The sequence below is a fragment of the Leopardus geoffroyi genome, chromosome C2 (assembly GCF_018350155.1).
Source record: "Leopardus geoffroyi isolate Oge1 chromosome C2, O.geoffroyi_Oge1_pat1.0, whole genome shotgun sequence".
In the NCBI taxonomy this organism is placed as follows: Eukaryota; Metazoa; Chordata; class Mammalia; order Carnivora; family Felidae; genus Leopardus; species Leopardus geoffroyi.
Window position 1 is genome coordinate 124158586 of NC_059333.1, and position 24644 is coordinate 124183229.

Below are 24644 nucleotides of genomic sequence, written 5' to 3' on the forward strand. Positions count from 1 at the left end.
CTTTGAACTTTAGTTTCCTCATTAGTCAAATGGAGATAATTCAGTTTGATGTTAGGGTTTGAGAGGAAAGTATGTCTAGCACGCAGCTGAAGATCGATAAATATTTGTTAAATAAATGAATAACACAGTCGATGCTCAGTAACAAATGATCATGCATGATTGGAGTCCCTATCTCCTGGGGGCTCCAGACTGAAGGCTCTTGGCCTCCCTGCAAGCTTACAGGCCTCAAACCCGGCCCTGAGTCTGGCCATTTCTTCCCAGCCTCACTCGGCGCTCGGTCCAGGGCTCGCAGAGAATTTCCTGGTCCTAGTTCTCAGGCCATCTTAGTACTGAGGCGTTGGACCCGTGCTCCGCCTCCTCTCCCCGTCCCTCCCATCAGAGCCAGAGTCGGAAGAGGCGGACGCATCTCCTCAAACCACAGCTCCACTACGGCGATGCTCCCCCTGCCGTTAGCGTCCAAAGGGATTAAGCATTTCGTTTTTCTCATCTTTTTTTCTCTCTCGGTTTCTAGTTCTCAGTCTCCCCTCACGGGTTCGAGTCCATTTCGTTTGGTGGTAAAGACCGCACGCAGCCTTCTCAAACCCTTCGACTCCGGACAGTTTAGAAGGCCGCGTTGCCTAGGAAACTGAGAAGGGCGTTGGAAAACGTCCACCCTGCGTCGCGTTTGCGCAGGCGCTCGCGGCCTGGCTTCCATTATCGCGAGAATCGCCTCCCGGAAGTTCCACGTCAGTCAGTCGGCCGGCAGCAGGTCTGTGGGTCTCTCAGGGTCTGCGTCGCCGGTGGCAAGTGCGGGCTCCCGGGCTCTGACCAACGGAGCGATGGTAGGTCCAGACCCTGCAGGAGGGAGCGGGGCCTTTTCGTCTGAGGCCAGCCTTGAGCTGCTGGAGTGCGGGCTGCGGATGCGGCCACCGCCCCAGGCCTTGCGGGGTCCTGGTCCGGTTTGAGTTTTTTGAGGGAGGCGGCGGCGGTGGGGCCCAGGAATCTGAGGTGGTTTGGAGACGCAGTGCCTGGGCTTTGGCAAAACTACCTCATTCTGCCCTTAACACGGTGGCAGCTGACCGTACTCTCATGTTGGGCTTGTTCTTACTATAATAGCGTGTGCTGACCGCACTGACGATCTTAAACAGAAAAGCATTCCCTCTGAAATAGGTAAATTGTATATGGAGTTCAAAGTGGAATTTCGAATGCTTTGGCACCCCACTTTAAGTTTCTAGGGGGCAAAGAAGGGTTAGGATGTTGCTTATAAAACTGGTGTGCTTTTCTGCATTTGCAAGGATAGTGGCTGGTAAGAATGGCAGACAGGACAGGTAGCACTTTTTTATTGTCATTCACACCCTCAAAAATACCCTAAAGTACTTTTGCCCAAGAGTGTTCTAATAAGAAGAAAAAAAGTACAATAGTGTGAGAATATGATTTCTGCAAAAAAGTAAGAAAGTCGGTATTCTGTATTTAAACATTCTCCTGCACCTCCCCCCACTTTTTACTTGTTATGGAGCATAGGTTCAGAGATTTTGGAGCTTGAAGAACTTTGGGATTAATAAATCCAAAATCTGCATATTGCGGTAAAAAAAAAAAAAGTTTGTAAAAAGCTAATTGAGGCAGAGTTGGGATTACAGCAGAGGTTGAGTCCTTAGGGAAACTGGTGAAAGTTATGGATAATAGGTAGAGAAGCACACAGCGTTGCAAAAAATTCAGTGGGTTCACTAGAGACCACCTCTCCCCTATCCTTATCCATGAACTTCGTTGGGTCCCCCAGGTTAAGGGCCCCTGAACAAGATCTCAGGTCTCTTAATGATCCTACTTCATATTGCCAATGATCCGCTCTGGTCTGGGATCTGCTGTGCTTTCAGTAATGGACATTTTCTAACGAAATATCCTTCATTCTTTAATACATTTAAAATCTTTTTTATGAGATACAAATACGAATTTATTTTTTCACTTGTTTACCATAGAGTGTTTACTATGTGCCCATGCAATTTGCTAATCATTTGCCTCCTAAGTCTTTCAACAGCTGGGAGAATGAGTTATACGAAGTGTTTATGGAGCGGTTATGATAGGCCAGGCACTATTCTAACTGCTTAACACTGAATTTAATTCTCATAACGCTAAGACGTAGATAAAAGTATTATCCCCGTTTTACTTAATGTCGAACCTGAGAGAAGTTCTAAGTAAACTTGCCCATTATTGCATATTTGAAATGAGTGGCAGAACTGAAATTTGGGTGCAGCATAATTCCCTAGACCTGGATTATACCATCTGTCCTTAAACCCCATATCCAAATATAGAAGATGCTGTGGAGATAAAGACATGAGTAAAGCAATGACCCTGCCCTTAAGAATAATCGACTCTATAAAGCAAAAAGATACGTATACAAATGTTAAAGGTTAAAATTAACTTCTGTAAGATCCCTTAGGAAAGGATAGTTCTGGCTAAGGTAATCCAAAAGATTTTATTGGTGGCAGCAGCATTTAAGATGAGTCCTAAATGGGGACGCCTGCGTGGCTCAGTCAGTTAAGCGTCCGACTTCGGCTCAGGTCATGATCTCGCGGTCCGTGAGTTTGAGCCCCGCGTCGGGCTCTGTGCTGACAGCTCAGAGCCTGGAGCCTGCTTCGGATTCTGTGTCTGCCCTTCTCATTATCTCTCCCCTGCTCACAGTCTGTCTGTCTGTCTCTCTCTCTCAAAAATAAATAAACATTTAAAAAAAAAAAAAAAGAGTCCCAAATGCATCCAGTTTTTGGAAAATGGAGGCATTTAGAACGAAGGGTACAGTATGAATATCTTACTCGTGTTTGTATCCTAGAGTGTCTAATACAGTGTCTCATTCAAAGTAGTCACTTAAATGTTGGGAGAAATGTAACAAGAGATTTCATATGTGCTTTTTAAACTGGGATTTGTGAATTAGGGATACTTGGAAGTATTCTAGGTTGCTTAGTCCCCCGGCCCAACTTTCCATAGCATCACTTTTACTCAGTAATCATTAAACATCCATATGGTAAAATATATACAGTTTGTAAGTGATGGATTTCCTCATTTGCTAGAGGAAAAGTGTGAGATGTGCTGGCTTACGTGAAAGCCCCCACTGTGGTTCCTGGCACACAAGAGACATTTCATGTTTGTTCACTCTGAAGAGACCAGCAAAAGGAGTTGAAATTTGTCATGCAAATTAATGAGGCAAAATTGAGAAAAGGATGAAGTAAAAAGTCCTGCTTCCCTGAATGACCAAGAAGTGTCAGGATGGTGATTTGAAAGTAGAGAGTTTGAGATGGAGAGAAAGGCACACCAGTGGAAACATTTTTTGGTGATTGTAGAGAAGAGCCAAAGAACTCTGATCTTTTAAAGTAAAGAGATCTAGGTTATTGCTAAAAGTGGGAGAGGCATGTATAGAAGTGATGACAGGGTTGGAAGTAGTAGATGAATAAAAGCCTTGTGAGGCGTTTGCTTTGTTTCAGAAAATTATCTCTGCTGAAAATATCTAATGATCTTCATTTTGTGTTGAAAAGTAACCTTAAATTTCTGTTCCATTCATGATCATTCTGGAAGATTACAGAAATAAAGATTCCGCAGTAACTCAACTTGCCAAATAAACTTTTCGGTTGTGTTTAAAACCTGTCGAAGGGGAAACATTTTAAATCAGTCTTCCCCAATCTGTGTCCAAGAGAGAATTAAGACTAAATCCAAAGGTATCACTGTTTATAATGAATTAACTTTTTTTCTAGAATGGTAAGTATTCTTGGGAGAGTTGAGAAAATACTTTATTCACATCATTTTCTTGTCTGTGGTGTAGATGAATCCAGGTTGAAAAAAGCTGTTTTAAACTATTAGCATTTTCTGACTCAAGAGTATTTTAATTTTTGTTTAAAATTGTTCTAATTAGAATTAGGTTCTTGTATTAGATTACTAAGTAATGCATCAGTTAGGTTCCTAATTAAGTACGTTAGGTTCCTATAACTTTAAATCGATTAAAATGTTATAAACATTCCCATTTGCCTCCAAAGGCCTTCATGGACATGGATATAACCCATATTGATCACACATCCCATTCATCTAGTATTTACTAATACTATTGCCAAAATACTTTTCTCTGAAGAAATCAATTTTTTTATTGAGGTATAATTGAAATAATGTTATGTTAGTTTCATGTGTACAATATAATGATTTAGCATATTGTGAAATGGTCACAACAGTAAGTCTAGTTAACATCCATCGCTATACGTGGTTAGAGTAATTTTTTTTTGTGATAACTTTTAAGGTCTAAGCAACTTTCATATATACAACACAGTATTATTAACTAGTCACCGTGTTGTACATTATATCCCCAGGACTTAATTATTTTATTACTGGAAGTTTGTACCCTTTGACCTCCTCCATTCACTGTGCCCATCCCCACCCCTTGCTTCTGGCAACCACCGAATGTATGAGCTTGAGCTGTTTAGCGTGTGTGTGTGTTTATTTTTTTTAAAGATTCTACATACAAGTGAGGTCATATAGTGTTTGTCTTTTTCCAACTTATTTGACTTAGCATAATACTATCAAGGTCCATCCATGTTGTCACAAATGGCAAGGTTTCATTCTTTTTTATGGCTGAATAATATTCCTGTGCATATATACAATGGAATATTATATATAAGTATATGTAATATGTATTATGTACATATATACAATGGAATATTATATGTATAGTATGCATATATTACATATGTTTTCTTTATCCATTCATCCATCAGTGGACACTTATACATTGTTTCGATGTCATGGCTATTGTAAATAATGCTACAGTGAACATGGGGGTGTATATATCTTTCCAAGTTGGTGCTTTCCTTGTTCTTTGGATAAATACCCAGAAGTGGAATTGCTAGGTCATACATATGGTAATTCTGTTTTTAATTCTGGCGGAGGGGGGGGAGCCTCCACACTGTTTTCCAATAGTGGCTTCACCAATTTACATTCTAGCCAACAGTGCACAAGGGTTCTTTTTTCTTCACATCCTCACTGACCCTTGTTATTTCTTGTCGTTTTGATAATAGCCCTTCTAATGGGTGTAAGGTGCTATCTCATTATGGTTTTGACTTGTGATGATTAGTGACATTGAACATTTTTCATGTACCTATTGGTCATCTGTAGTCTTTTTTGGAAAAATGTCCATTCAGAACCTCTGCCTATTTTTAACTAGATGATTATTTTTATTATTTTTTATTTTTTTGTTCTTGAGTTGTATGGGTTCTTTACATATTTTGAATATTGATCCCTTATCTAGATATATGATTTGCAGGTATTTTCTCCCGTTCAGTAGGTTGTCTTTTCATTGATGAAATGAAATGAAATGAAATTCATTGCTGGATGTTTCCTTTGCTGTGCAGCGTTTTATTTGATGTAGACCCACTTGTTAATCTTTGCTTTTGTTGCCTTTATTTTTGGTGTCAGATCCAAAAAAATCATCAAGACCAGTGTCAAGGAGCTTACTACCTATGTTTTCTTCTAGTTTTATGGCTTCAGGTTTTACATTCAAGTCTTTAATCCATTTTGAGTCAATTTTTGTAAAATTAACTATGGTGTAAGATAGTGGTCCAGTTTTATTCTTTTGCATATGGCTGTCCAGTTTGCCAGACATTTATTGAAGAGACCATCCTTTCCCCATTGTATATTCTTGGCTTCTTTTTGGCAGGCTAATTGACCATATATGCATGAATTTATTTCTGGGTTCTCTGTTCTGTTCCATTGATCTATGTGTTTTTATGCCAGTATCATACTGTTTTGATTGATATAGTTTAGGATTACTAAGACTGCATGAATAACACTTTAGAATATTTTCGAATAGGACACTCATGACATGGGCACAACATTGTGATTTATTGGATATTTTATGTATGCTTACTTAGATATTCTGTAAACCAAGGGTTCTCAAAATGTGATCTGCAGTCTCCTAGGAGTCCCCCATTCTTTTTCAGGAGGTTCACAAATTAAAACTGTTTTCCCTATAGTAAGACACTATTGGCCTTTTTCACTATGTTGATAATTTGCACTGTTGGTGTAAAAATAATAGAAGATAAAACTGAACTGGTATAGTGTCACCAAATTGTACTGTTAGTATATTCTTCATTACCACACAATTTTTTTTTTTTTTTTTTGTAAGTTAAAAGTCTGTGTCCTTAATAAGGGGTGCCTGGGTGGCTCAGTTGGTTAAGTGTCTAACTCTTGATTTCAGCTCAGGCATGATCTCATGGTTCATGAGATCGAGCCCCACATCAGGCTCTGGTTTCAGTTTTCATATTGCAACTAACCTTTAAGAAACTACCACTTGTCAAGTTTTAACGTGTGTGAAAGAAGAATATTCATAGCTGTTTGAAAAAAGTTATTTAAATATTTCTCTTTTTCCATCTACATATCTTCATGAGACTATTTTATATACATCAACCAGAACAACATATTGAAGGCCAAAGCGAATATGAGAAACCAACTTTCTCCTATTAAGATAGAATGTAAAGAGTTTTGCAAAAATGTGAAACACTACCACTCTTCTCACTAAATTTATTTGGAATATATAGTTGTTTCTCATAAAAATATGTTAAGTTAACACGTAATGAGTTTATTTTTGAGTTATTTTGAGTTATTTGAAAATGAACTAATAAGTATTTTTAAGTTGTTTCAATTTTAATATTTCACATGGTATCAGTAGATATAAACTTCATAAACAAAAGCTTTTTAGTAAATTTTTTTAGAGTGTACAAGATTCCCGAAGCCAACAAGTTTGACAACAACTACTGTAAATTAAAAATAACTTAAGTACTCATATGTTTTTATGAGTGAAGAAGTAGGTGCTTTAGACTTGAAACTGTGCCTACGATTTAGCAAAGTAAAAACTGAATTGTTTTATAGGCCTGTTAATGCGTGTTAATGTAGTGTTTCAGTTGAGATCTCAAATATGTTTTATTTGGCATAGCAATTTAATGTTTTGTGGGTTTTTGATGTTGTTTCTCCTTAGCCTCTGCGACTTGATATAAAGAGAAAGCTAACTGCTCGATCAGATCGAGTTAAGAGTGTGGATTTGCATCCTACAGAGCCATGGATGTTGGCAAGTCTTTACAATGGCAGTGTGTGCGTGTGGAATCATGAAACACAGGTAGGAATTTTTAAGGACTTTTTAGAAATAGTGTGTTAGACAGTGATTATAATGAAAGAGAAGAAATAGAATCCACTAGCTATATGCAGACTGCTTTCTCAAATAGATTGGTACAAAGTATTTTCAGTAAAGCAGAACTAACATTTATGGGGTAATAGCTTGTGGGATAAAACGTTTGGGTCTTGTCATACACAATATTTAAATGTTAAATTCTGACGTAGGAAGTATTAACTTTTCTTTGAAATTAAGGAAATTGTCACCAATATAAGGTCACTTGCTCTAGATAAAGTATTTAATAGTACTTAATTTTCTATTCAGTGAATATTCTAACGTTCCTAAGAATGGGATTTTTGATTTTATTTATTTTTCCCAAGTACTCGATATAATTATTTGCAGATAACTTTCAATCTGCCGTATGAATTATAGAGTATGTCAGAGAAGTATTTATAGTCAGCTTTTGATTACACATATTAAAATATGCATTATACGGATTGTCTGCCTTACATGCTTGTTTTGCTCTTTTTCATCTGAGTAAATAATTAACCTTCAAATTGGTTTGTCTCATTTTCCTTTTTGTTGACCATTCTTAATCTTTTTCCTTCAAAATACAGAACATATAGTCAGCAATATTCCATACACTTCTGTGTCTTCTTATACAATAATTACCTTCAACATCCACGTTTAAGTTCTTAATACCCGACAAACCTCACATTGAATAATTTAAGATGGCAAAAATAGGCTTAGGAAATCAAGGCCAGGAATAAACGTAAAAACACCGTTATAGTCTTATGTCACTAATGACACAGAATGACTGCACACTAAACCAAAACCCCATCAGTGACAATTTATACACATTAACACTTTGTTCTCTGCTTTATGCTACTGCTGATAACATTGTTTGACACGTAGGAAGCGCTCAATAATTACTTTTTGAGCTAATGAATAATGAACATTCCATTTATCCCTATTTCACTGTATCAGGAATTCTCACCTCTGCAATTTCACATCTTCATCTTGTGAATCCATTTGTATTAATGGAGATAATATGCATGCTAATTGCTTTTTTTTTGATCTACTCCTGCATTCACACGTTTAAAATCTTTGTGATTTTATGCTAAACAGATATATTGGTGCCTCCCCGAGCCCTCACTGCACTTCCTAATTCTTCCTGGGGATCCCTTGTCTCCGCTCCATTTAGCCATTTCTCAGCTCTCATTTCACTGTAGTATGTTCTAAATCCCAGGTGTACTTCCCTTACCCTTCTCTAGGTTTTCCTGTAATGTAACTCTGCTTTATCTTTACCCACTTTGCCTCATGTTTCTCTTTTGTGCCCTCCTGTGCCCTCTGGCAGGGCCGCTTCCACTTTCATAATTTACCTCATTGGTAACTTGTCTAATTTCCTTCTTTCCTTCAAGAATGGCGGTTCTGAGGTGGACAGGGATTATCCTAGTCTTATTTCCTACTGTTACTCCAAGTGCATATCTGACAGATTTATAGTAGATACTCAGTAAGTCTTTGTTGAATGGTTTGTCTCTTTTGGTTCTCCCTGCTTTTTCCCCTCTATCACCAACAGAAGCTACTTGGCACTCATGTATATTGAGAGCAAAATTCTTGAAAGAGGCAAAAAGTTTTTGGAAGTATATTCAAATGTACTTGAATTTCAAATACGTCTTTGAGGTGGTGAGTCCAATGATTGAGAAAATCAGTATGTTGGAATTTGAAGCCATCCTGCCAATTAAATGGTGTGGGCAAGGCTTTTAGCCATGTTAAGGCTCAGTTTAATTATCTAAAATGAAGATGATATTATTGCCTTCCCTATATCACAGGAGTATCAAAAGGATTAAATCCAATTAGATAAAATTGTGTGTGAGACCTGTAAGGTACCATACAAGTATTAATCATTATTTTCCTGACTTACATTGAGTGTTTGTTGAGTGTATAGCCTTTCCTCCTGTTTAGACTGTTTAGGTTCTAGAATGTGGAGACCGTCTCTTGTGTTATTTGTATCAGTCATAGCACTTAACATGGACCTGAACCATGACTGTTCTGCAGCTGCTTTATGTGTACGGCTCAGCAGATCCCTGGATTTATTGACTACTCATAAGCTTTCGTGGATTTGTCCGTCATCTTAGAGACTGCATGTTCTTTCTGCTCTCAGTGTCTGTATTGTAATCAACTGACAGTGGTTGTACAGGTTGGAGCTTCCCCATTTAATGTCTTTGTGTGAAGAATCTTTGAGGTCTGTCTCTATTCTTTTTCTTTTTTTTTTTTTTTTTGTAACTTAGTTTTTGTTTGTTTGCTTGTTTTAGTATAGTTGACATACGATGTTACATTAGGTTCAGGTTTACTAGCTTCTGTTCTTTTTATTTAGTGCCCATGGTTCATCAGTTAGTAAGATTATACTTTTTTCCATTACTCTCTGGTACAAAAAAAGATATTGCAAAATGATAGCTTGATTTTCAGAATTTTAAAAAATAAGGCATCAAAGTAGGAGGACAAAAAGATGCATTTATCCCTGTTCTTTCCAGGAGGGATCTCCTAGTTATCTACTTTTATCCTGTGTATATTATTCCATTCTGAACAACTTGAAGAGATATCTAAATCACTGTGTAAAGCATAACTTCACTAAAGACAGGTAAACAGCATTTGTATGGAAACATATTGCTGAGATGTACAAAACAACTGTATCTTTTTTAGGAGTTTATTTTGTGAGTTGACGGGTTTAATTTTAAAAAGAAAACTAAGCAGGGTGTTGGGTGGCTTAGTCGGTTAAGCGTCCGAATCTTGGTTTCTGCTCAAGTCATGATCTCACAGTTTGTGAGTTCAAGCCCTGCATCAGGCTCCATGCTGACAGTGTAGAACCTGCTTGGGATTCTCTCTCTCTGGCCCACCCCTGTTTGTGGTGTCTTTCTTTCTCTAGGTAAATAAGTAAGCTTTAATAAATAAACAAACAAAGCCAATTCATTCAACAAATAGTTGTTACACACTGGTGGTTTGCCAGCCACTGTTCTAAGCTCTGGAAATACAGTGGTGAAAAGATTCCTGCCCTCAGGGAGCTTAGTAGGAAAGATTGACATTAAACACATAATTATGAAGGTGCTGTGTTTTGAACAGGGAGCGTAAGGATCTGTGGGTAGGTTTTCAGGAGGAGGAAAGGTAAGGCTGGGAGTAGCCAAAGGTGAGGCTAGAGAGAAAGGAAAGGGCAGGCTGGAGCACAGAGGATCTGGAATTTCATCTTGTGGACATTTGCTCTCTTTTATCCTTTGTAAGTATTTTAGTTTTGAAACTGTTAAAGAAGAGAAGATTGGTCTATGTTTTTCATTTGATTGTTGAACTTTTGTATTTTAGCCTGAAAATATTTTTAAATTAGAAGTGATCTAAATAAATAGATGTTTTAAATATAACAATAGATTCTTCAGTTATTTTCTCATAACTCAAAGTGTATGTGTTTTTATTAATTTTAAAGACATTGGTGAAAACATTTGAAGTATGTGATCTTCCTGTTCGAGCTGCAAAGTTTGTTGCAAGAAAGAATTGGGTTGTGACAGGAGCGGTAAGTAATTCTGTGAATCTCTAATCCCTTCGGTTCAATTTCTGAACTGGTCAGTGATAATGTGGATGATTTAATTCTTGATTTTTTAATTAGTGTAATGTTTTGAAGCTTGGACTTTAATCCTTGAGCCTATAATCCACTTTTCTTGTGCAGTTGACTTCATAACAGTAGTAATGACTTCTAGATTTTCATTTCCAGGATGATATGCAGATCAGAGTGTTCAATTACAACACTCTGGAGAGGGTTCATATGTTTGAAGCACACTCGGACTACATTCGCTGTATTGCTGTTCATCCAACCCAGCCTTTCATTCTCACTAGCAGCGGTAAGAAGTGACTTCTTTTGGTTACGTGCATCTCTTTGAGTCATTCATTTTCATTCAGCGAGACGTGCAATTCTTTCACTGCCATTACAAGTTGAGTTCTAATTCCAAGCAGCCTTTAAACTATTTAAATCCATTAGTGTGCTATCAATGCTGCTTGCTTTTGTATTTAATGAAATATCAACTCTGCTTAGGATTTGTATAGCACTTGTTCCAGTTCCTGTCAGGGAAGGCCTACAGGTCTAGATGATTAAACATCTGAACAGAAAGCTAATTTACATGCTGGTAAGTGAGTTTTTGCTGGATTGCCGTATACCCTACTCAGGTTATACTTGGGCTACTTTGCTCGCTGGTATTCCATCTAAAACAGTGGACTCTTTGGAGGGCAATTAAGACAAGTTGCATTGAATTGGTAATGGTTCTTTGAAACATTTTTAAGTTAAAATTGAGAGAAGTAATTCAAAGCTTTTTTTAGCCATTCATATAAGAGAAATGCTTATTCCCTAGTCACCGACCTCGTTATTCAGTCATACTTAGATTCTAATCAAACTTGTCATTCTGTAAAGCCCACTGAGGCTTTCTTAAATTTTCTCATGAAACTTTTGTATTTGCCATTATAAATAAGGATTTTGAAAAATGTATTCAGTTCTGATTCTTTAAGTCATGGAATGTATGATTTCTCTTAGATTTGCTGCCTTAAAAAGCACAAAGACTGCATCTTAGTTCTGACTGAAAGAAATATAAATTGCAACTAACTTGAGACTTTCTTTTGGCCTAGATGACATGCTTATTAAGCTCTGGGACTGGGATAAAAAATGGTCCTGCTCACAAGTGTTTGAAGGACACACCCATTATGTTATGCAGATTGTGATTAATCCCAAAGATAACAACCAGTTTGCCAGTGCATCTTTGGACAGGACCATCAAGGTAGGGTGTCCACTATTTGTATCAGTTATGGTGGTGAAATACAGTTGTTTAGGTATTTTACTACTGGCTGCCCAGAAAGTTATTCCTGATTATAAGTTTCTCTCAAAAGCTTGTATTGAAGTCAAAATAGGATCTCTCACTTTGATCCAGAAGGACATATTCTGTTTAGAAGAATATTGTAGCAACTTGGAGCTCTTTTTTTTTTTAATATGTAATTTATTGTCAAATTGGTTTCCATACAACACCCAGTGCTCATCCCAAGAGGTGCCCTCCTCAATACCCATCACCCACCCACCCCCCATCAACCCTCAGTTTATTCTCAGTTTTTAAGAGTCTCTTATGGTTTGGCTCCCTCCCTCTCTAACTGCAACTTGGTGCTCTTAATGGAAGGAGTGTTTTTCCATATCAAAGCAGTATACCGAAAGACTTTTAAACCACCTAAACCACTGCAAACCCAGAATAAGAAAAATGCCAGAATCTTCTGTTCCCTCTCCTTTTAGTGTATTTCTTCTATTTCCTATTTCCTTTTAGTGTATTCATTGTTGACCTCTGCTGATTGTTAATCTATTTTACATTTAAATTTCATCTGCCTCCATTCTCTTTTTCTTATTCCACTTCTCCATACTGCTGCCAATTATCTTTCTATAACATGGGTTTCATCTTTCAGTTCCCAGTCTGAGAGTAAAGTTCCAATACCTTAGTGTGGACTACAAGGGTTTCCAAGACTAGCCACAGCTAATATGATGAGACATCTCCTGTAACCCTGGTCTATCCACCATTCTCTAGAGATGCCATGAATGTTCACATAACCATATTCAGCTATTGCCTCTGCTTGTGACACTCTCTATTCTCCCTTTTGATTTTTTTTCCCCCTCTAGAGAACTACTTATCTTTCAAGGCTTAGCACAATTACTTACTCTGAGAAGCTCTTTTCAGACACCCATTTCATCTCCAGACAGAGGCAGTCCTGCTCAGTCCCTTCCTTCCATTTCTTTTGTCTCCATTATGGCCTTCATTTTGAATGATAACTGATGTGTGTATGGAAATCTGTATCCCCCCGAAATGTTGATGTTTGGGGCAGGAACTATGTGTCACCTCCACTCCCTCAAACAGATACTCAGTAGCAAGCAACACAGTACCTTGCTTGTACTAGATGCTTAATACAAGACGCAAGAGTGCAGCCATACTCCTTTTTCCATTATGATTTTTAAAATGCCTCTACATGCATAGATTTAAAATTATATATTGCATTAATTTTTGCTCACATGTGTATACTTACGTCTGTATAACATTTTTGTTAGTTTTCCTTTAACTTATAGAAAATGGTACATGTTATTCATGTGATAATTATTAAATGATACCTCTCTGAATATCTTAGCGTTTTGGCCTTATTTTTTTTCCTTTTGCTGGATTGTCCTTGCTTTTGACATAAGTTGGAAACTTTGAATTAGTTTCAGACTTGCGTCACTAAATTAGGTATATCATGAAAACATAAATTGTCTTATCTTTGGCTCTAGTAAAGTGTGTTTGATCCAGTCAATGGTAAACATTTGTTTACACATCTTTACCCTCCCCTCCCGTGTAGGAGGCACTCAGGAAATATTTGTAAAGGTAAAGCTCAATACTAGTGCTCTAGTAATGTTTGACTACTTTTACAACTTAAAATTTTTTAGTTAAGTGGTAATTTTCTCTTTTTAATAGACCTTCTTAAATTCACTTTCATGATCTTTATGTTAAAATTCTCATAAAATCATTTCTTACCCTTAAAGTATTACTCTTCACACTATAGCCTATGGACCATTGGGGTTTCTATTAAAAATCTAGATTTCTGGGGAATCTCTAGGGATAAAGAAAAATCTCTAGGGATGAAGCCTGGCAATTGGAATTTTCAGAGAATGCCATAGTTATTCTACCCCCTAGAAATTCAAGTAAAGTAAGAAACAACAGAAACAAATGGGTGAAAAAAATGTACATTCTTTAGTTTCCCTCCCCTGTGCTTTGGTGTTTTATATAACATGTCAGAAGTGTGGTGGATCTGCCTTGTGAAAGGCGAGTCACCATACTGAATGTCAGATGTTGTTGTTCTCTAAAGGTGTGGCAGCTGGGGTCTTCCTCCCCAAACTTCACTCTGGAGGGACATGAGAAAGGCGTGAATTGCATCGATTACTACAGTGGTGGCGACAAACCATACCTCATTTCAGGTGCAGATGACCGTCTTGTTAAAATATGGGACTATCAGGTACAGTTTTTTCATAACCTTACTTTGCCATATGTTAGACATGGATTTCGTTGTTTCTCACAGGACAGTTAAAACTTGGGTTATTGAACTCCATTCATAGCACAAAATAACTTCAGGCTTCAGTATTTACACCTAAACAGTGATCCCAGAGTTCTCCATAAAAATGAAAACAAATGCCTGTCAAGGTTTTAAAAATAAAATGCCATCATGTTTATTTTTCATTTAAAAGTAGAAATTAGAAATTTAAACATTTGATTAAAATGAATTATTACATCCTCACTGGTAAACTTTTGTTTATAATTGGAAACTAGCAGATTAATAATATCATGACACAGCCATGCTATAGCCATTTTGCCACATAGACTTTGCAAACCTAGTTATGATTTCTTGTTACTATGCTTTTTATCTCTAAGAGACAGATTCAGTTTCTGTTTTTTGTTTCTCACATCAAAATGTCCATAAACAGTTAATAAAATGAAGCCTAGAAAATCAGTGTTACTTAGAACCTTATTCAAATTTGTGCTTAAGTACAGAAATAAAAATATGAAAGACATTATCTTAGGAATTTGGCGAGAAAATATTCAAATGAAAACCAGATCTTTTGAGGTGTGTGTGTTTTCTTCTTTAAATAGGATGGTTGCAATTACATTTCCCTGTACTATCAAAGAGTTAGAGAAAGTATGCACACAACAAGATAATGGTGTTTCAAAACTTTCTGTGTCGAATACTATTTAGATTGTCATTACTACTATCATTTATAATGTATGTGCACTGGAAAAATTAAAGATAAGTTACTTACTTTTCACACACAAAAAATGTTTTCTGTGTCTTGCTGTCTTTTGATTACAGAATAAAACTTGTGTACAGACACTGGAGGGACATGCCCAAAATGTATCTTGTGCCAGTTTTCATCCTGAGTTGCCAATCATCATCACAGGTTCAGAAGACGGTAAGTTAGAAATGTATGTTTGTTCCTGTGCTTTTAATTACAAAGTAGATATTTAAGCCAGGTAGTGCCCGGCATTGTAATTAGGTTTGCTGTTTTTATTAGAATAGAATATTTGAGTTATAAAATGAAGGGACATTGTTATTGTCATCGTCGTCATCATCCTAATGTGTTTTGACTCTATTATTTAAATAAGAGGACAGCCAGAAGTCCTAGCGAAAAACTGAAAAAGGCTGTCAATGCTTTGGAGTCTACAAACTTGGGGTCAGATTCAGGCACTGACACTTCATGGATGTGTGGTTTGGGCAGATTATGAAATGGGAACAGACATATCCACCTCACAGGATTATAGTGAACATAAAAGATCATGTGTATCAAGCATCTGCAGGTACATAGTAGGCACTGTGCCCGGGAAATAACATTATTTCACACGGAAAATCACCTTTCTTACCTGTAATTTTCTGTTTATTTATTTGTTACTTGATAAAATCACCTACAGACTGTAGACCAAAACTTTACGCTGCCAGGAAGCTAATAAAAAAGGACTTCGCTGTGGCTGGTTCATCTGACCTAATCCATCGTTAGATGTTCAAATTAAAAGGGAGTATTCACATTGTTCTTTTTAGGAACCGTGCGTATTTGGCATTCAAGCACGTATCGCCTTGAGAGCACATTAAATTATGGAATGGAGAGGGTGTGGTGTGTGGCCAGTCTAAGAGGGTCCAACAATGTCGCTCTGGGCTATGACGAAGGGAGCATCATTGTTAAGGTAATCTCTCATTACACTCTCCTGAATAAATGAACATAGTGGAAGCAGTTTTCCTTGTATTTTTGTACAGTCATCTTCCAAGTCACCAGTTTTATTAAACTGGCTCTTCTTTCATTAAGCAAGCACAAGAGATTAAACACTGGAGGTTTAAAGTGAAAGGATGGAGGGGTGCCTGGGTGTATCAGTTGGTTGGGTGTCCGACTTCGGCTCAGGTCAGGATCTCGCAGTTTGTGGGTTGGAGCCCTGCGTCGGGCTCTGTGCTGACAGCTCGGAGCCTGGAGCCTGTTTCGGATTCTGTGTCTCCCTCTCTCTCCACCCTTCCACTTCTCATGCTCTGTCTCTCTCTCTCTCTCTCTCTCAAAAATAAATAAACATTAAAAAAATTAAAAAAAAATAAAGTGAAAGGATGGAGCCCTCTGTTAAACGAAAATAGAAAGTGTTTATTTTGTGGTTTTGTTTTCTTTTTATTGCTACGAGCCATTTGTTAATTCTTCTAGCTTGGTCGGGAGGAACCTGCCATGTCCATGGATGCCAATGGAAAGATAATTTGGGCCAAGCATTCAGAAGTCCAGCAGGCCAACCTAAAAGCAATGGGAGATGCTGAAATTAAAGATGGAGAAAGACTGCCACTGGCAGTAAAGGATATGGGCAGTTGTGAAATATACCCTCAGACCATTCAGCACAATCCTAATGGGCGGTAAGTCAACCACAATCTCTCTCTCAGCTTCTGTGTTGTTAGATATGTGGGTTTGCAAATCCACAGCATATGCTGCTCTTCCTCTAGGGTGGGCATTCCTCATGAGCTTTTGCCCTGGCCTCACAATCCTCAGCATGGCCACAGGCAACCCTACCAGTTGATTAAGTTGGCATGCAAGGGGAAAGCATATTTGCCTTCCTGGCTTTGTCCCACCATGCAATTTTGAACAGTTAAATAGTTTTGTATTTACTCATTTTAAATGTGTTGGGTTTGTGTCCTTGTGCTTCTCTGAGGGCAGGTAACATGTACTTAGGTGCTCTAAACACTTACTGACTTAAGAAGAAAAGCAGACTCTGAAGTTTGTGTCCGTTGAAACAATTTGGGTTGGGATGAGCACTGGGTGTTGTATGTAAGCCAATCTGACAATAAATTATATTAGAAAAAAAGAAACAATTTGGGGACTGGTAATAATTCTGCTTCTTAGCTATAATTTGAACCATCAGTTTCGTTTCTTAAGATTTAGAAAGCACCCAACATCTTGTTAAGAGAGGAGTTTCAAGCATGAGTTTTAATTAAGCCTGTGGTTCTTTAAAAGTCACTTACAATAGATCTGGGCATCTTATAATTCTGTGCTGAGTATTGAAAAAGACAAATTATGTAAACCAGGTATGCTGCCTCATTCAGTAAATGGCATCCACAGTTATTTCTAATGTAATTTTCTTAGGAAGATTAAGAATGCATTATAAATATCACAAAGCTTTTTCTTCCTATAAGTTTTGCATTTCAGCTTTGGCAATCTGGTAGCAGCCAATACAACTTTAAATAGAGTTGTTTTATATCTGTGGAGAAAATGTTACTCGACTGTGCAACATCCTGTTTTTACTGATTATTTAAATGTTAAAATACTCTATTTTGATAAACTTAACAGTCATTAAAAATGAGTATTTTTATTCATTTGAGTGATGTGCTTTAAAATTAAGATAGTCTTGCAACAAATAGTGCCTCCTAATGGTGTAAATGTAATGAGCAAAGTTCTAGGCATCTTGGTGCTCAACAAGTATCCGTTGTATTATTAGAATCCTCTCCCTGTGCATCGGCAGCCATTCTTGTCTTCCTGCCTCAAGTCTCCTTTGCTTATAAGAGAAGGCCACTGCAGTAAGATTTTCAGCAAATGCCCATGTTCATGATATGTTTTGGGATTTGTTGATAAAATATTTATGTCTAGCTCTGTATTTGAAGAAATGTATAACTTCAGAAGATACTAGATTCAATTATAAAAGTCAACTGAAGGGGAGACTGGGTGGCTCAGTCGGTTAAGCGGCCGACTTCAGCTCAGGTCATGATCTTGCAGTCCATGAGTTGGAGCCCCACGTCAGGCTCTGTGCTGACAGCTCAGAGCCTGGAGCCTGTTTCAGATTCTGTGTCTCCCTCTCTCTGGCCCTTCCCCATTCATGCTCTGTGTCTCTCTGTCTCAAAAATAAATAAATGTTAAAAAAAAAAAAAAATTAAAAAAGTCAACCGAAGTAGCATTTGTCATCAGAAATATTTTATTATGCAGAGGAATCAGTGTTTCATAACTTCCACGTGTCATTGATCCTACTCCCTCTCTCTGGCTTCCATAATTTCCAGGTTTGTCGTGGTGTGTGGTGATGGCGAGTACATCATCTATACAGCAATGGCCCTGAGAAACAAGAGCTTTGGATCTGCCCAGGAGTTTGCATGGGCCCATGATTCTTCAGAGTAAGTTTTGGCTTGTGCTGTCCCACTGGCCCTGACTGCAGATGGGTCATCTGTGTGCTGCTGTATGAATCATGTTCCCAGGGCTCGGTGTTGGCTGTGCTTCTCCCTTTCAAGAACAGTTCTCACCAGAGCTGTCTTTGCCCTTTCTGTGTTCAGTATGCAGCAGGCTCACTCAGGCTGATCCACTAATCCCATTAAACTGGGGGCCCAGCACCCATTTCCTTGATGGAGCCTGCATTTGGGCCTGGTGCTTATGGGCTCAAGACGAGGTAGGCTTTCCCTATGAGCTGATGTCCTGAGCTGCTGCTAGGATCCCGAGCTAGTTGGGAGAGACTACAGTCTGATATCATCTTGATGCTAACTTCATTGAATCTTCTTTAAAACGTATTTTCTGTGATGTTACCCACCCCCTATTTTTAAAACAAATTCTGTTTGAATTTAGTGTTCATAAAATATTCTTATTAAAAACAGGAAAAATCATTTAACTCTGAATTATCATATTAGATACTGGTTATTTATAATTTCTTATAATTATTTATACTAGATACTGGTTACTGAGTGGTTCTTTTTTGATTCCTTTTTGTGCTCATAATAAACACCAGGACTTCCCCCCAATCCCCCCCACCTGACCACACAACTGATGCACATCTTCATAGTTTTCTTAGTTTTGTTTCCTCCATATTTTTTTATTGCCCCTGCCCTCAACAGAGTAACCTGAGCCTCAGTGTTGCATATAAGATGCATGTTTTTAAATTTTTTAACAAAAGATACACTGAGAGTAGGAATTTGTTTTGATCTTTTCATAAATTTCCTAAATACACTCATATATACACAGTTCCATTTCTAAATGTATTTTGTTATCATCCTAAACAAAATTATAGTTCATGAATTCTTACTTCTCTCACCATACCTCTCTGTTTTGATAATTCACTTTTTTTTTTTAAGCTTTATCCAGCTAAGGTCCTATTCAGCATCTTTCCTATCTTGATAGGAACACTCATCAGATCACTTCCTTAAATACTCTTGAATGTCCAGCAATAGCCACAGTCCCCCTTTTTCAAGACGCCTGAATATACATAGTGTTGTAAGTTGTTGCCAAATGTGGCTAACTTCTTGAGCCACTTAACAAAAGTTTTTATTTTTTAAGTTGCCTTTATTGAAGTATAATTTATACAGAATTAAATGTACTATTTTAAGTGAACATTTCAGTGACTTTAGGCAAATGTATACAATCTATAACCGCCAGCACAAAGACAGAGAACATTTCTACCATCCCCAGAAAATCCTCGTTTTCCCTTAATAGTCAGTTCCCTGGCCCCAGTCACTGATTTGCTTTTTCTCACCATGTGGATTAGATTTGTCTTTAGAGTTTCATATACATGAAACTACAATATCCAGTTTATATGTCTGGCTTCTTCTGTTCAGCACAGTATTTTTGGGATTCGTCCATGTTGTTGCATGTGTCAGTAATTGGTCGCCTTTTTTGCAGAGCAGTGTTCCATTGCATGAATGTACCACAGTTGGTTTAATCACTCATCTACTGAGGGATGTTGGGTCTTTCTCAGTTTTTAAAATAGCTTGTAAACTCTAATAATTTGTGTAACAGACAGTGTGAAACTCATAAGTCATTACTCAAGTATACCTGAAGATATTTCTGACATTCGATGGAAGTATGGTTTGGTATATAACATGCTGTGTTTGCCTTCCGTTTCCCCCCAGATACGCAATAAGAGAGAGCAACAGTGTTGTAAAGATATTTAAGAACTTTAAGGAAAAAAAATCCTTTAAACCAGATTTTGGAGCAGAAAGTGAGTGCTATTTATAAATGATAGATTTTTAGAAGCTTTGCAATGGCTCAGAAACATCTACCCAAAAATCTTTTTTCTTTTCAGGTATCTATGGAGGCTTCTTATTGGGAGTCAGATCTGTAAACGGCTTAGCTTTCTATGACTGGGACAATACAGAACTCATACGCAGAATTGAAATTCAGCCCAAACATGTGAGTTTTCCCTCCACTGTCACTTTTAGAATGTGTAACTTTGTGAGGAGCTCTGAGTCCCTGAGGCAAAGAAATGTCCTTGTACCCAGCTGTCCTGGTTCCATTGTGTTGGACACAGTGTCATTTACTTCAAGATTGCTTAGAAAATCAGACTTGCAGTATTTGAATGAGGTGGTAGACATTGGATATTTTGAAAAGCAGGAAAACTTATACAAATGCCAAGTGCTATTCATATTTTAAATGGCGTTTGACAGAGTATGAAAAGCCTGCTTTGAAGACAAGAAGTCAGAAAGGTCTTGACTTGGAAAGATCCAGGATCAGATCAGAAAGCCTTTTCATAGTTTCCTTGATGCTATTTAAACTTTAGGTAATTGTCTCCAGTGACAAAGTTTTCTACCTTATGGAACTACCTGCTTCTTTGACAGCTTTCATTGCCACAAAATTCTTTGGAGACAAATCCACCTCTCTTGGGTCCTGGTTCTATCTTTTATAGCATGCATTCTCAGTGAGCACTAGTACCCCAATGGCAAAAACTGCTTTTTGAGGATGAAGAAAATTTTATCTATAAAGCATAGATATTCACATGTATTTATATGTTATGCAAGTATATATATGTGTGTATATACAGTGTGCATATATGTTATATAATTTTATATATAACATGTATTATATAATTGTATATGTATAATATATATATAGTATCTATGGATTTAAAATTTTGTAGGTGAGGGTGATTAGGAGAAAGATGTCTAAAAACATTCCTGGGTGGGTGGATGTGGGTGATAATGGGGAAAAAAAAAGGCTGAGAAACACTGTTCTAGAGCAATAGCGAATAGGCTGCTGCTCCTAAATTACATTATATCCACTGTTCACTGACAGTTTCCTTCCTGTCTCCCTTTAGTCTTTCCATTTCTAGACCAAATAGCCCAGCCCACCCTCTAAATGCATATACATACACATGTGTGTGTATATATATGTGTGTTCGTGTATCTGTGTACGTACGTATATACCCACTATGCACTACATAAAATTGTTCAATGCGTACTTACTGTCCTAAGACGAATCTTGTAAGAAACAAAGTGTATGCAGTTTGTCATACCACTCGGAAATCCGAAACCATTTGTCTGTTCTGTTGTCATGTTGTAGATTTTCTGGTCTGACTCTGGAGAGCTGGTCTGTATTGCCACCGAGGAGTCATTTTTTATCCTTAAGTATCTGTCGGAGAAAGTCTTGGCTGCACAGGAAACACATGAAGGAGTTACAGAAGATGGCATTGAAGATGCCTTTGAGGTGACTGCATCAGCACAACTTTACCTTCGTTCTTAAATGATTTACATTCGTGTAACCTAACTTCACTGATTTTAACATTCTGTTAAGTTAGGTTTGAGGAAAGTAAACATTTAAGGAAGTCTGGTGAAATGTGAAGATTAAAGCCTTGGCTCAAAGATCAGAGTTTGAAAGTATATATGTTTAAAAGATATTTATTTGTACTTTGATTTTAGGGAATCTTCAGATGACTTTGATATCTTTCAGTAAGGAAATTAGAAGGTGTTTTGGTCTTAAGACATTTTACCCAGTGATTTAAATGAGCTCTCAAATGGTAAAGATAAATCACCTATCGTGGAGATGTTCCTGGAAGATTTTATGAAATACTTCCTATTCCAGTTTCATGTATATAAGAAATTTAGATCAACACTTTTTGATCACAGCTTTGATGCAGCAGTGAGATTTTATATTATAAGTACTCATCCAGGAATCTGTTTTTAAATGAAAAAAGAAGATAGAAATTCCAGGGAAATATTTTCTTTCTTGAAGTAGGATTTTACTTTGCATTTCTTAATCTCCCTTATCACCCCCAATCATATTCAGTTTTTGTAACAGGTTTTCTAATGCTGAATAAGGTAATAATAGACTCTTTTCTCTCTGCAGGTTCTTGGTGAGATTCAGGAAATTGTGAAAACAGGGCTGTGGGTAGGCGACTGCTTCATTTACACGAGTTCTGTGAACAGATTAAATTATTATGTTGGAGGAGAAATAGTCACCATTGCCCACTTGGATAGGTAACTGAGAATTGCTTTGCTTGTGTCTTAAGCATCCTAAATTTAAAATTACGCTTTGCTTTTCTTTCTTTTTTTTTTTAAACGAAACTTATTGCTGGCCTGTAGCAGTGATGGGCCTGATTTTTCAGTGTTAGAGTTTTTTTTTTTTTTTTTTTTTTAATTTTTTTTTTTTTTCAACGTTTATTTATTTTTGGGACAGAGAGAGACAGAGCATGAACGGGGGAGGGGCAGAGAGAGAGGGAGACACAGAATCGGAAACAGGCTCCAGGCTCTGAGCCATCAGCCCAGAGCCCGACGCGGGGCTTGAACTCACGGACCGCGAGATCGTGACCTGGGTGAAGTCGGACGCTTAACCGACTGCACCACCCAGGCGCCCCAGTGTTAGAGTTTTAATAGATGGGCTGTTGTTGATCAAAATTGCATCAAAGTGGAAAGATTTTGAACAAGAGGTAGCGTGTGTGTGTGTGTGTGTGTGTGTGTATGTATGCGTGTATGCATGCTTACCTACTAATTTGGGCCTACTCCTAAATTAGTTTCTGTTTCTATTACAGAACAATGTATCTTCTGGGCTATATTCCTAAAGACAACAGGCTTTATCTGGGGGATAAAGAACTGAACATCGTTAGCTACTCTCTCTTGGTTTCAGTGCTGGAATACCAGACAGCTGTCATGAGAAGGGATTTTAGCATGGCTGATAAAGTTCTTCCTACCATTCCAAAAGAACAGAGGACCAGAGTTGCACACTTTCTGGAAAAGCAGGTAAAAGGATTTTGTTTTGTCTTTTTGCTTGTTTTCTTTTGTGGGTTTTTTTCTTTAAACCAGTAATTTAAGGGGCGCCTGGGTGGTGCAGTCGGTTAAGCGTCCGACTTCAGCCAGGTCACGATCTCGCGGTCCGTGAGTTCGAGTCCCGCGTCGGGCTCTGGGCTGATGGCTCAGAGCCTGGAGCCTGTTTCCGATTCTGTGTCTCCCTCTCTCTCTGCCCCTCCCCCGTTCATGCTCTGTCTCTCTCTGTCCCAAAAATAAATAAACGTTGAAAAAAAAAAAATTAAAAAAAACAAAAAACAAAAAAAAAAACCCAATAATTTAAAAGAATGTTAATGTGGATTTGAAAATACTATTTCTTTATTGCCACTGATTTCCTTATGGCAGTGGAATTTCTCCTATAAACTTAAGTCACTTATTATATTCTTCCTTGTCCTTTCTTAATGCCCTTAGTACCTTCTTTAATTGTTGGAAATGATTATCAGTCTTCTCTTTCTGTAGACTTCTTTTCCATTCTATCAATATTTTCATTTCTGCTCTGCATTTTCTCTCTCTATCCTAGCAGGCTTTTCTTTTTCTTTCTTTCTTTTTTTTAATTGTAAAATATACATAACATAAAATTTAGCATTGGTGGTAGGTTTTTTCTTAATGGAGTGTTTTTAAGTCAAAGTTGTGCATAAAGTATAAAGTTCTTCAAGGCTCAAGGAAAAAAAGCAGCACTTCCTTCCCTCTATCATATCTGCTTCCTAAAGGAAGTAGAAGTTTAATTCTTTTGGTTGATTCTCTTGGAATTTATTTCTACATCTCTAGATAACGTATGCTGTTACTGAGCTTTAGGCATTTCTTGTGACTTAACACTCTGTAGAAGATGACGGTTTACCTTTCTCTCTCCTGCTACTTATACAACATACATGCCATTTTTCTGTCCTCCTCCCACTATAGTTGGATGATTTTGATTACATCAGCTTTCAGTGTTTACATTTTTAGAGCTATGTAAACACTGCTCACAGCTGAGCCATTTAGTATAGTGTAGCTTTCCCTTCCTGCAATTGTTTGTTTTCCCTGGAGTTGTCTTTTTTCCTTTGCTTATTTTTCTGTGTACTTACAGTTAATTCTCACTAGATTCTGGTGGTTCTCCAGATTTCCTTGAAATCTCCTATCATCATGGATATCCCCTCACCATCAGGTTGGGCCTTCCTTTTGCCTCTCAGTTGGATCCATTGTTTCCTGTATCCCCTATCTTCTTTGCTGGTTTACTCCCTTATCTGGCTGGAGCATGTCCTTCAGTAGTTTTCTGAGAGAAGGATTATTAATTGGAAGTAAAGTTTTTTGTGACCTTGATTATCCAAAACTGCCATTGTTCTCCTCTAAAACATATTTGACTATTTAACTAGATACAGAATTCTAGGCTGGAGGCAATTCTCTCTCAAAATTTTGAAGGCATTTGTTCCATTGCCTTCTAGCTTCTAGTTATTATTGAAGTGTTACTGGTTTATATTACTGATCTTGGTAC

The 24644-nt window shown here is 37.6% G+C and overlaps 1 protein-coding gene and 1 long non-coding RNA gene across 2 annotated transcripts in view; one reads left to right on the forward strand and one right to left on the reverse strand.

The window, feature by feature from the left end:
• Positions 1-372: 372 nt before the first annotated feature.
• COPB2 (COPI coat complex subunit beta 2) overlaps positions 373-24644 on the forward strand; it is a 31140-nt gene continuing 6868 nt past the window's right edge. Inside the window, exons 1-15 of the mRNA XM_045503486.1 lie at positions 373-821; positions 6980-7117; positions 10584-10670; positions 10869-10995; positions 11771-11919; positions 14012-14158; positions 15008-15107; positions 15731-15873; positions 16371-16570; positions 18200-18310; positions 20030-20118; positions 20203-20309; positions 21456-21599; positions 22239-22369; positions 22921-23128. Of these exons, the coding sequence (XP_045359442.1) occupies positions 819-821; positions 6980-7117; positions 10584-10670; positions 10869-10995; positions 11771-11919; positions 14012-14158; positions 15008-15107; positions 15731-15873; positions 16371-16570; positions 18200-18310; positions 20030-20118; positions 20203-20309; positions 21456-21599; positions 22239-22369; positions 22921-23128 (1884 nt within the window). The 5' untranslated portion in view covers positions 373-818. The remainder of the gene's footprint in view (positions 822-6979; positions 7118-10583; positions 10671-10868; positions 10996-11770; positions 11920-14011; positions 14159-15007; positions 15108-15730; positions 15874-16370; positions 16571-18199; positions 18311-20029; positions 20119-20202; positions 20310-21455; positions 21600-22238; positions 22370-22920; positions 23129-24644) is intronic.
• LOC123611501 lies at positions 19797-21457 on the reverse strand. Its single transcript, XR_006718704.1, has 2 exons — positions 21359-21457; positions 19797-20871 (listed from the first exon to the last, which is right to left on the reverse strand). It is a non-coding gene; the product is annotated as an uncharacterized LOC123611501 (long non-coding RNA).